A 12,938-nucleotide genomic window follows, 5' to 3' on the forward strand; every position below is an offset into this window, starting at 1 on the left:
ATATGAATAGGTAGCCTTGAAAGCAGATGAGTGACATGGCGAGTAAATGGGTGGATTGTACAACCTTAAGTGGAACACAGACAATGACACGCAGACAAATGTGTTTTTAGCTTTTTAAGTGCCATCTGGCAAAGGTGGGGAATGGGACGTTTCCATGGAAACACAATTGCTCACATGATTCAGAGGATTCATGCTCTGCTGAATCATTACTGAACTTTATTTCAGTCCAAGATATTCTGTCAGTAAGTCCTTTTTAGTGCTTATTAGTCAAGATAACACATATGATCGATGTGAGTAAACGCTACACCCTTGTCATCTTTGCACCACACGTCATGGGGTTTGTTTTGCAGTGGTAATTTGAGATGCCTTCAGCTCAGTCGTGTAAACTGAGTCTTATATGGATCCCAAGAGACTTAACTTGTGTCAGAGCTGTTGGAGTCAAACACATCATTTATTTAGTCAGGTTTTCTCCTGTGTCATTTTTGAGTGTTATGCATAACTTCCATTACCTCTGTGTATGTCCATGTTCCAAGTTGAATAATTTGTTTCTTTTGTTTTAGTTTTCTTCCCCTTCATGTGAATATTAAGATAGGTGTGATATATGAGACTTTATGAAATTTAGAAACAATTTTCACAATTTATGTTTTCAAAATTTTGAAGGAGGTTATTCCGCAAGGTGATACTGCAGTCAAATTATTCCACAATTTATTTTTTTTGTAAATGCTGCTTCAAAACATTTATTTTTAATTTATAACACAGTCGTTTGCATTTAATACATACACTATAACAGAAAGATTCCAGAACTTAATGTGCAAGTACAGAGTACGATAATATTCAGAAGTGAGAAACAAATTGGATCCTTTCACTGTGCTTCCTGGCACAAAAAAATACAGAGAAAGAGGTGAGAGAACGTTGAGCTTAGAAAAGCACCACAGTATCGACATCTGTCACTGGCCCTGACATCCAAAGCATAACTGTGAAACAGAAAATTTTGAGACAATAGTTTTCAGTGTGCAAAATTGTAAAAAAAAAAAAAAAATATATATATATATCTGATGTTACCATATGCCAGAATGCCTCCTACTCTACATTCTCTTCCATAATTTGTGTTTTGGTTTAATAATTAGGAGTTGCATGTAAGTGTTTTTTCTTTATCAAACAGACAAATAAATTTAACTACTAAATCTGTGGATCAGAAACATTTAAGGCCATCGGTTTCTTATGTAACACATGCAAACATAAACAAATGAATTTTAAAAATCATTGGGATCGTTTTAAATACATTATGTAAAAAAAAATAAAGCCTCACGTTCACTTATTGACACTGTTGTTTACAAATGTAGTCTGTGGGAATGTTATCTGTATAATAGGAGTGTGCTCACATGTGTGCCTTTCTCTAATCTAGGTCAAACTGCAGACTGGCGACAGGGACTAATGCAAATCTGTTGGGATTACGGAGGCCTCAGAAAGATGGAGCACAGCCCAGGTTTAACAGAACAACCAGAGACTGCCCTGCCGGCCAATATTCTACCCTGTGTGTGAAGATTCCCATTCAGAAGGTTTGTGCTTGCCATATATATATATTTATATATCCAATAATCTCTAAATTTATCTCAGGAAATCATGATAAAATTCGATATGAAATGTGCTCTCATTTCTAATCTCATACCAACAGGGAGGAAGGGTAAAGGTCTGCTGTCTCAGTATGCGTGAGAAAAGACTGCACAAGAGCGAAATCAGTGACACAAAAAAAGAACAGGGTCATGGGATGAGATTCAGAGGATTAAATGAAGCACTGGAGTGTTATCAGCCACTTAAAAGGTGAACACAGATTGGAGACTAATAGAGGTACATGCAAAATATATATAACACTGATACTGTGACACAGAGGCAGAAACAGGAAACTCAGAAATCTCGATAAAAGCAAAATATCAATGGTAATACTAGAAAAATAAAGACATATCTTAGAATAAGGGATTAAATAATTCCCCAGAAACTACTATATTTAGTGCAGTCTATGAGTACCTAAAGGAGGAGATGGACTAAGAGGATCCAAAAAGTTTGTAGTTTCTCCTGAGGCTTTGGAGAGAAGAATATGAGAAAAAAAAAGAAAATGTAAACTCACAAAAACCTGTGCATTCCTCTGCTTCGTGAAATAAAAAAAACAACAACATATGATTGCTAATATGCTCAAAATGATGGAAAAAAAGAGCAAGGTTTTGGTGACTGTTGATTTTTGATCCGTGATAGCATATAAAAGTCATTTGCTGAGTATACTTAACTAAAAGTGTGTCACAAAGAAAGCACCATATATAACCTATAACCACTTGAATTCTGACAAACTGGCAAGGTTGCAAGAGAGGAGCTGGTCTTAAAGGATTTTAAACAACTTTGATGCTAGGATTTTACCAGACAGTAATAAAGCTCTCTATTGTACATTCGAGTATTACAAGATATACAAATATGTTTCACAACGAGACGAGAGCGTGCATCCCATCCTGTGGTGTGCTTACATTTGCAGAGCAACGAGTACAGACTGTGGCAGGCCAGTCACACGCTAAAGGAAGTGAGACACAGAGAGGACACTAGTAATAATAAAGCGTATGAGTGGGAGACAACAGACAATACCAGGCAGTAGTAATAACTGTGTTTGGTCACACATCATCTCTTTCCTGTGCTCTCTTCAGCTGTCGAGGCAGTGGAGGGCGTGACGTGGTGCATCGAGCTGTCCACCTGTCCATCAGGCTGGACAGACTGCACTGTTTCTACCAGGCTGCCGCTGGGTAACACCACGTACCGGGCAGCCATGTCTGTGGGCTGCAGCTCCCGCATGCCCTCCTTGCTGTGCCAGATTCCATAGCCAAAATACACAAGGAGACCTGGGAAAGGGACAGCACAAAACATCTGTAACAGTAATGACTCAACAATAAAGACATGGCACGCTGTATACAGGTGAGTTGTGAGAAAAGTGTTCTCGGTTTATGAAATATTGATGGCTTTCATATTTTATTCTCTCTGGGCAAAATCAATGTATTTTCGTTCCAAAACACCATAAACAGACTGTTATTATAGGTTTGATGTCACATTTTTTAGGTTACTTTGTTTTTTATTATACGCTAAAGGGACAGTTCACCCCCAGCTCACATGGCAACACCAGGCTATCTGAAAGTTACAGCTCAGCCACGGAGAACGCCAATAATGTCCATCTTTTGCGCTGTCATGAGCATGAGCCTCTTGTCCATAAGTAGTAGCTAACCCAGTGCTGGTAGGTGGGACAGCAGTAGATGCACGCTTCCTCCTGCACAGTGAACCAGTTGGTGGGTGTAGTTTTATAGAAAGAAAATAGTTTCAACAAGAAACTGCTCACAACAAGGTCTGTGGATTATCTTGAGTAATCTGGTCATGATTTCTGCAAAATGACATTGCTATTTTTTTTATTTATTTATTTTTTCTGCTTTGCGCACCACAAACTGAGTAGCATCTAGATCCATTCGAGAGAAGGCAGATATCTCTACGGCCTATATCTCCAGCACTTGGGAACTTGCACCAAAACACGTTAGACTGATAAAAAACACCACAGGTAAGAGCCAAAAACAGATGTATTTTTGATTTTGGGGGGTACTGCCCCTTTAAACAACAAGACTAAGAGCCTACAGCCATGCTAGTGGCGTAGCAGCACTTCAAGATAAATAAACATACAGTCAACATACTAACCGACTCACAATGACAAACATGCTGATGTTAGGGAGGTATTATCTTTACAGCGTTCACAATCCCATTTAGTGTGCTAGCTTTCTAACATTTGCTAATGAGCTGTAAACACAAATTACAACTTAGATTGACTGATGATGGTGCTAGATAAAAAGTCAGGCCACTAATATGTTTATAAAGCCTGTACTTTTAGCAATTTGTCTCATCTCTTAGATGTTATATGGATCACTTGGCTTTAAATCCATCTAAATTCTGAGTCAAATGAAAAAAAAAATCCCACATTTTTTGCCTTCACTGGCTGCTGTAGAAAGCAAGTGGCCGTTAATTTCACTGGGGAAATGCTATCTGAGAGAGAGCCCGGCCTAAGACCCTGTCAAGTGTAATATTCCATGTGTGTGCATCTTGTTAACTTGCAGCAGTCTGACAGCAGTATTTAAACGGTTTACTGCTCCAGAGAAGCCTTAACCTAATGGAGCTAATCATGTTTCCCCAGTGATCCCCTCTTACTGTCAGGGCATTAACACTGTTTGACCACCATCTAAATCCTCAGAGGGTTGCTGACAAAAAGGAAAACTTTCTCTCTTCCCTCAGAGTGCAGAAAATGTTTGTCTTATGTGTTGATGTAACACTCGTGTACATTAAGGTCAGTAGCAACAGCTGTTGGGGTTTTATGACAGTGCAGTCAAAGTCAGCACTTGTGTGTACTGTGGATTACCCTGATTAAGTAACAAACATGAACCAAACTAAATGCAAGGTAGTGTTTGTGTAGGGAGGAGGTTTTAATACCTACAATAAATCTACAGTGTCACCATTTAAATTGAGAAAAAAAAAATACTTTTTTTGCAGGAATATGTTTGACACACCACACAATAGAGGGGAGAAGATTTTCGTCAGCTGTTTTCCGCTGGTGCCTTCTTACCTACTGCAATCCATACGGTGAATCGAATCCAGGTTAGAGGGCTGAGCTTCATCATGAGGAATACATTAATGAGGATACTGGCAGCTGGAGTCAATGGAACCAAAGGTACCTGTACAATAATAAAACAAAATCAATTCATAATTAATGTAGTTTTCGTGGTATTAACATCTGATGTCAAATAAATGTATCAATTCACTTGAGATTGTCTGTTGAGCATTAAATAAATGTATGTGACTGCCAGGACAGTAAAATGGGGAGCAAACACAAGTTTATTTGAGGGCCAATAAAAAGTGAACGACAGCGGGATTCAATCACCACAGTATACATAGTTTTGCTACAGCTGCTCACCTGGAATGTTTTGCTCTCAGTTTGTGGCTCGTGAATCCATATGATTGCCAGGCTGAGGACATACGCCAAGCTAAAAATCACCAGCAGCATTGTGAAGCTCCAGAGTGGCAGCTGCAGCTGTTTGGTTCCAAATTCGAGCACGGCACACAAGGAGACTGAGCTCACTATCAGAATCAGCACGCAGAAGGCCACCACCTCGCCTGGCTCACAGTCCCCCAGCAGCCTGCCCAGGTACGGTTCGCAGTAGGCCTTCAGCTGCCCAACCCCACGCCGCTCTCTTGTTGCCTGCCTCTCCACCAACTGGAGTTTGTCAGAGAAGGATTCATACTGCTTCAGCTCCCCACTGTCCTCTGTTATGGTCTGAGACTCTGAGGGAGCAGGGGAAGGCTCAGCGTTTGGATTGGGGGTTGTGGAAGTGCTTCCCTTGGAGTTGTTTTTTTCAGGCTGGAAGCGCAGCACAATAATACTTGCTGCCACAAAGGTGTATGCCAGGAGTGTGCCAATGGACAAGAACTGAACCAGGGCCTCAAGGTCAAAGATGAGAGCCATGGTGGCCATTAGGATCCCAAACACCAATATAGCATTGACGGGGACTTTGGTGACGGGGTTGACCCGTGCGAAAATGGAGAAGAACAACCCATCCTCCGCCATGGCATAGACGATCCGAGGGAGGGAGAAGAGATTACAGAGCAGCACAGTGTTCATGGCTAAAAATGGGAACACAGAGTCATTATCCAAACATTAGTCAGAATATGGCACTCTGAAGCAGAGGTAGGACCAAGCCATTGTTTTGCATATTTTGAACTCAAGTCTTAAGTCAAGTCCAAAGTCAAGACAGGCAAGTTCTAAGTCCTTTTGAGAAACTTTGAGTTTTGAGTCCCAAACAAGTCATAACGCGCTCTTTACCAAATGTACTGCCATTTTAACAACAGAGTAATGTTAGCTAAGCAGTACCTTTGACTTACCATTCTTTATGCACCTTCAAAGGACAAAAGAAATTGTTGAAACGAAAGAAAGAAGTTGTTACTTTTATGTTTTCAATCTGCAGGTTTTGCATATTGCAATTCATTTGTTCATTGACCAATGCATAGTTTTTGTATATGAACAAAGTTTGGTAGAACGTTTTCCAACTGGCGCTTAGCAGCATAATGTTAATTCTTCATGTATCTCTCCTGAAACTTGATTAGACGCTGTCAGATTGGTTCAAACGAAGTGGATCCGGAGAGTCAAATACAGACTTGTTAAGAGTTAATAGCGTTAACGTTGGTTGATCCAGGGAATGAAGGGAAATTAACTGATTTGTGACAAACTTTTTAAATAGCATACTCTATAATCTTTGGGCATGGGAGAGGGTAACAAGTATTTTCAAGTCAAAAGGCCCAAGTCCAAGTGAAGCCACTAGTTATTGGAGTTAAACACCAAATCGAGTTGCAAGTCTGTTTTTGATTTTGTCAAGTTGAGTCTTGACTTATTTGTGACACAGGTCTGACTCAAGTCCAAGTCAGATGACCTGAGGCCCCACCTCTGCTGTAAAGTCAATATTACTGCTAAACATAATGCATTACCATAATTAAACTTAGTCTAACAGCCATTTGAATTATACTCCTCAGTTAAAGGTTGTCACTTACCGCAGATGGATCCCACTGCGACAACTATTCCGGCCCAACTGTAACCCCGGCGGAAAAAAGCATCTGCCAGAGCTGAGTTGGGGTCCAGTGAATGCCAGGGTACCATTAGCGTGAGCACTGTGGAGACCAGGATGTAAGCTGTGGCTGCAAGTCCAAGGGAGATCGCAGTGGCAATGGGAACAGCTTTCTGTGGGTTCTTCGCCTCCTCACTTGAGGATGCAATCACATCAAAGCCCACAAATGCGTAGAAGCATGTGGCTGACCCTGCCAATATTCCAGATAGCCCGAAAGGCGCAAAACCTCCCTCTTTCTGGCTCCAGTTGGCTGGCTCAGCCAGTATAAAGCCAAATACCAGGATGAAGATGATGACACCCATGCTGATAGTGGAAAAGATATGGTTGAGGTAAGAAGACACTTGAACTCCAAAGGAAATGAAGAACGAGGCAACTATTAGAATCCCTGCTGCAAGGAGGTCAGGGTAATGGGCAAGGAAGGGCACGTTCCACTGCATAATGTGTGTCTCCGTGAAGTTCTGGATGGCATGGTTGAAAATGGAGTCCAGATAACCGCTCCAAGCACGTGCCACTGCAGCGCCACCAATCATGTTCTCCAGAATCACATTCCAACCAATGAGAAAGGCCCAGACCTCTCCCACAGAGACATAGGTAAACATGTATGCAGATCCTGTTTTGGGAATGCGTGCTCCAAACTCTGCATAACAAAAGGCGGCCAGTAGAGAAGCAATACCTGCAAAAAGGAAGGATATGATGACAGCAGGCCCAACCAAGTCTTTAGCCACTGTTCCTGTCAGGACATAAAGGCCAGAGCCCACCATGCCACCAACTCCCAACAGAGTCAGGTCCAGGGTGGAGAGGCAACGTTTCAGCGACGTGGCCATCATGTCATCTTCTAGTGTCTTGAGTCGGTTCAGTTTCTGACAAAGGCGCACCGCTGGGGTGCAGCCTCTCGGACAAGTTGCCATAGCTACAGAGATAGACAGGCCAGCTGGGCAGGATGGCAATGAAACAGTCACACTGGATCCATTACCTCACAATGAAGCTGACCTGCAAGACAGAGGACAAACACAGTATACCTTAAAACAGGAAAAACTACTGCAGATTTGTGGTCTGACATGTTTTCCTTTACACTGTTTATTCCACATTCAGGTCACCTCAGGAGACACAGAATGATGGTTCAACTGAGGGCATTTTATGTCCATATTTTAGCTGGACAGACTGTTTTATTTATGTAGCGTGGAGAAATAAACATGCATTTTGTAAAGTGTTAGTGATAGCTATACTGAAAATAATAAACTGGTTAAATAGGACCCCATGAACTGTTATTATGCAGTAAACCCAAATGTTACATTTCTGATATGATAGCAGTATCATAGTACAGTGTAAAAAAATGTTTTAAATTTAAAAAAACTTTGTGTACAGACTGCCTTAATTTTTAATTGGCAAAAGATGAGGACACAAGATGGAATCTTCACAAAACTTCCTCTACTTGTCTTCTCAAATTCAGTCAACTTAGAATTTTAATGCCCTGATACTGTTTTTTATTTTTATTTTTGCAGTGTAATATTTTGCTTTAAAAGCAATATATTTACTCTGCAGATAATATAATAGAAATAAGAAAATAATAAACTAATCCCACACGACTCAAAATGCCATTTAAAAGAAATAGTCTACTTGGCGTTTTAGCACTTAAATCAAGTATTTTATCTAGATTTGGCAACGAGGCCTGCATGTGAGGCACACTCATCAATGAGTACGAGGCCAGCCTGTCCACGTCATCTAAAGAGCAGCCGGTGCGCTGATGTGTAAAACAATAGCTTTAAATGCTGTAACTGAGGACGTAGATGATATATGTTTGATTTGCTTGACTGCCAACAACGTGTCCAGGCTTTTCATCAGTGAGACCCAGTCTTCATCCTCCCGGTCTGGGCGGTGCAACATCCGATTCCTGCCCTCGATGGGCATATGGCGACTACAGGACGCCTCCGTTGTAATTACGTAACGCTTTATTCCCCTCTAGAAATAAAACCCCGCAATAAACTACACGATTCGTTTCCACTACATGGTCATTCTCAGGATACATCCGCGGCCACAAACTGTACCGTGGAAAGAACGGGCAATGACGCGAGTAAACGTTGTTTTAATGCCAAATTAATAATTTAAAACAAAATGGAAACAGGCGCAAACAGAGGATCGTTAGTGCATTTCCTCTCCTGGATGTACTAGATACGCACCGCGACATCGCACTCTCAATTCGTGCATGAGCAGGTATAATAATTTAACGCGATTCCCTTTGTTACCGTAATAAGGAAACCTCAGGAACAACATAAGAAATAGGCTTTAATCAATGCTTTACCGTTGTTGTTGTTGTTGATGGTGATGATGATGACAGTGTCTCATTTGTGCTGCAGGTCCGGTGCTGAGAAGTTGCCGGGCTGCATCGTCTGGTGATGGAGCAGAAGGTGCACCGAGGAATAAAACCAACATGCGCTGCCTGGCTGCTTCTTAAAGGCACAGTCACCTGCATACTGAGAGGGCTTCCCCGCTGCGCCCCACCCATATTACAGCAGGATGGGAGCCGGTGGTCCCAGAGGGGCTCCTTGGACCCTCGCTGTATGCGGTCGCTCAATATATATATTTTTTGAGAATCATACGTAGGTAAGTATGTAAGTTAATATATTAAGTATGTAGTTCAAGTGACATATGAATATCATATGAACAAAAATAATATCAAACAGTGCGAATGCAACACAAAACAGGGTAAAAGTGCTAGCTCGGACAGATGTGTCCTCAATGTCCATGACCAAAGGTAAGCAGTGGCGTCAGGAAATCACGATATAGGCTCGTGTGCATGCTATTATAAGTGCATGCAGCGCAACTAGTTATGACGCAGATATTGTGATTAAACTAGCCATCGTTTAAACACTTGACATAGGACAACATCAACAAACCTATTATCCAGCTATCATCATTGCATGTGTAACAAACGTATCAACGAAAATAATTCTATTTATTAATTTAATTGAATCGTTTTTATAGTAAATTTGTATTTTTTCTAGATATCAAAAGAGCACATAAGTCTGTTATAGACTGCTTCCATTATACCAAACAAAATAAAAATCATGAAGAGATGAGCATGGCAAATTGCATCATTTTTAATTTCATCTAAATTCTCAGTAAAACAAGTTTATTTCCAAGGTGGCAATCTCAATCACATACAAAGGCCCAGTTTCTGCTTATCACATTGATGAGAGCCCACTGTCTCTTTGACCCTGCATTTTGGCCCCCCGTGAGCCATAAATCCCTGTTAGGAAAACCACGAGGTCAACCAGAAATATCGGGCACTGTAAATCACAAATCAGGTATCTGGCTAAAGAGCCTTTATAGGTGAACAGAAAACTCTCATAATTGGGAAGTGGCTGGTGGAAAGAGGATGGATAATGTATTACAGCTGTTGTTGGGACAGGGGCTTAGCAGCAGCAGCATTATGGACCTCTTATGGCTCAACTATGATGCAATGATTGATATAATAAAAAAAGTATTATAAATGAAATAAACCCATACATTATCCTATCCATCTGAGCCAAAGACAGAACAGGCCAGAGAATGCCAGTATTACTCGGTAGGTGAACAGGTGCATGTTTTAATTGGCTCTATGTGGAGTGATAAGCAGTAAAATAATTTGGAACTCTGTTACACAAGATTACAGCAATAATTCAATTCTGTTTTATGAAAACAAATGTTTATGTAATGAAAACATCAATACAAATACTTAATGCTACTGTCCATACTGGTTTTGCTCATATGTATATAATGTCATTAATTCAGTTGTTCATTGTTGCTTATTTGTTTATTTATGTGTGACAGCAAACATTAACTGACACTGACATTTAAATAAATATCAACGTAAATGTGACAGGTTTAGCTAAGGATCTCATGAGCAGCCCTAGTACTGACACAACTAAACAAAATGAACAGATAAAACATATTACACGCAAAAAAGTAGAAAAAAATATGAGAAAAAAAATGGAGTAAATGTATTACAATATTGTTCAAATAAATAAACAATAACATGGCCAAAGCAGACCCAAAACATTTCAGTCAAAGGCATCAGGAGTCCTTTATGGAGAGAATATCTCACCGCAGAGGGGTCGCGAAAGTAATTCCAGTTACAGCGGTCTCTGTATCCCTTAGCGACATATTAACCATCTACTATTTGTTTTCTGGCAGTCTGCTCTCTCACAACTCTGCTTAAACGTGTTTATAAAGGATTTGCAACACATTAACTTCTTAATTTAACAAAGTGTGACAGCAGTTAATTGTTTTACAATATATGATGTCATATATGGTGTCACGACCTGCTACGGCTCTCCTCCAGAACTGGAAACATCTTACTTGTACACTTGAGAACTAGCCTTCCCCGACAGGTTTTTCTGGTAAATGTTACCCCTATAACAACCTGTGGTGCACAAGTTGTTAAAGACAGCAATGCCACTCCTTAATCAACGATGCTGAATTTCACAATTATTGAAATGTGAGCATGAGCATTCTGTGGCCTTTGCATTATTAATCCCCCATATTTTGACAAAGTAAAGCCTTTTGTCAAAGGATCCCAGATTGTGACTCCTTCTGTTGAAGTTTGAGGATCAATTCGAGCAGGTTCATCTGCATTGTCAGCTCCTGAAATGGCATATAAAGAGGAAAAGTCATTAGTTAAGACCTACAACACCACCTGCTGGACATTTGTCTGCATCTCAGTGTGCATATTTTCTCTGCTACTCCACCATTTGTGGTGGCAGTATGCATTTCAACTTCACTAATTAAGCAGGTGCAGACATTAACCTGAGGATTAGTGGTGATATAAAATCCAGGGACTCCTGCTTTCTCCAGAGTGTTCTGCTGGTCTATCACTTTTTGATCCATTTCTGCTACAATTTTCTTATCCATCATTCTTTGTTCCTCTCGCACACGGATTTCCAAAGCCTGAAAACAGAACACACAGCTATTGGTGCACGAAAAAGCATAACGCAACAATCATAGCCCTTTGAGTCATCAGCAGTATTGGGATTTCAATGCCTTACCTCTAGTTCTGCTTGTTGGTTAGATTTGAGAAGCGCAAGATTGTGAGACTTGCATGACTGCAGGGCATCTTTGTGTTTTCGTACAAGGTCTTGTTTGAGTCCTACATACGCAAAAAGAAAAAAAACGGTAGAGTGTGGCACTGAAATTTGAACTTTAAACCTCAAACTGAGGGCCTGTTCCAAGACATAGGGTTAGTACTTGACATAGTTTCTGATTTTAAGGATTCCTGATCTTAATCAGCAATTATCCAGGTAACATGGGCTTGCTTCTTGGAACAGGCCCCATTAGGCACTGCATAATTACCCACAGAGAGAGCAGAGCACCGACCTTGGTGTTCACAGTGCAGTTTTTGCCTCTGGTTGTACAGGTTTTTCTCTGTCAGATGCTGAATATCCAGCAGCCCTTGCACAATCTCGTAGACCGTCCCATCAATGAGTGCCAGAGCCAGGTCACCCAGCGTGCTGTAGGACAGGCGCTGCTGGAAGGAGCTAAGCACAGAGAAAAACGAAACACTAGTCATTGAGATGTAGTTTTAAATCGCTCCATTGTTTCAGCTAAAAGTGATAACCAGTCCTCAGTGAAAGAGGGCTCCCCTGAGGACGATGTAACATCACCTGGGAAGATCTTTGACTAATGTTTGCAGTTCAGATAACAGGTAGTAATGTCTCTCTTGATGTTTTGTAGAATCGCTGCCAACGACTCCGGGATAATCATCCATTTCCTTAACTGGAAAGATGAACACAGCAACTGGACACTGGTCAACACATTCAGCTAAGCTAACGTTAGCTACAAGTGCCAAGCTGGACTAACTTGACTATTTTACAATCAGACGTTCACAGAAACCAGATGTGTAGGTTATCTGTCGGAATCTAGCCAGCATCTTAAGTTGTTTTTAAGTTAATAAAACTCGGTCAGAGTTAGTATATCAACTTTATTCAAAGAAAATGATTGTTTTTAGCCATTAGCTTACGTTTACTCCCGAAGAGGACCCCAAGTTGCTGGCTGTCAAGATGCCTGTCGAAAAAATATCACGTGCAGTACCTCAATTCGTCCGCCAGGTGGCGCATAGTATCACAGAAAGGACGCTCCTGGGGACCTGATACCTATCAGGTATGACCATACATTTAGCCTACTGCCAATATAAATTAGCTGTACGGCGTATCTTAAAAAGGGAAATAACGTGAATTCTAAACAGATTTTGGACGATGTCAGATGTGAAAACCTAAAATATCT

The 12,938-nt window shown here is 40.8% G+C and overlaps 2 protein-coding genes across 3 annotated transcripts; both read right to left on the minus strand.

Annotated features, from left to right (window-relative positions):
- Window positions 1-683: 683 nt before the first annotated feature.
- Window positions 684-9,132, minus strand: slc7a4 (solute carrier family 7 member 4). Its single transcript, XM_042487476.2, has 5 exons — window positions 8,980-9,132; window positions 6,607-7,670; window positions 4,979-5,685; window positions 4,631-4,739; window positions 684-2,879 (listed from the first exon to the last, which is right to left on the minus strand). The coding sequence occupies exons 2-5, from the start codon at window positions 7,586-7,588 to the stop codon at window positions 2,662-2,664; spliced, it is 2,016 nt and encodes a 671-aa protein (XP_042343410.2). The 5' UTR covers window positions 7,589-7,670; window positions 8,980-9,132; the 3' UTR covers window positions 684-2,661.
- Window positions 9,133-10,246: 1,114 nt separating this feature from the next.
- On the minus strand, window positions 10,247-12,804 carry dgcr6 (DiGeorge syndrome critical region gene 6). Of its 2 annotated transcripts, XM_042488140.2 has the most exons (6): window positions 12,676-12,804; window positions 12,320-12,431; window positions 12,033-12,193; window positions 11,705-11,805; window positions 11,466-11,606; window positions 10,247-11,303 (listed from the first exon to the last, which is right to left on the minus strand). In XM_042488140.2, the coding sequence occupies exons 2-6, from the start codon at window positions 12,421-12,423 to the stop codon at window positions 11,226-11,228; spliced, it is 585 nt and encodes a 194-aa protein (XP_042344074.2). In that variant the 5' UTR covers window positions 12,424-12,431; window positions 12,676-12,804; the 3' UTR covers window positions 10,247-11,225. The 2 variants fall into 2 exon arrangements, with proteins under 2 accessions (XP_042344074.2, XP_087933118.1); XM_088076992.1 differs by lacking the exon at window positions 12,676-12,804 and having other exon boundaries at window positions 12,320-12,669.
- Between the last annotated feature and the right edge of the window lie 134 nt (window positions 12,805-12,938).

The sequence above is a fragment of the Plectropomus leopardus genome, chromosome 4 (genome assembly GCF_026936395.1).
Source record: "Plectropomus leopardus strain MGB_pleo_1.0 chromosome 4, ASM2693639v1, whole genome shotgun sequence".
NCBI classification, from domain to species: domain Eukaryota; kingdom Metazoa; phylum Chordata; class Actinopteri; order Perciformes; family Serranidae; genus Plectropomus; species Plectropomus leopardus.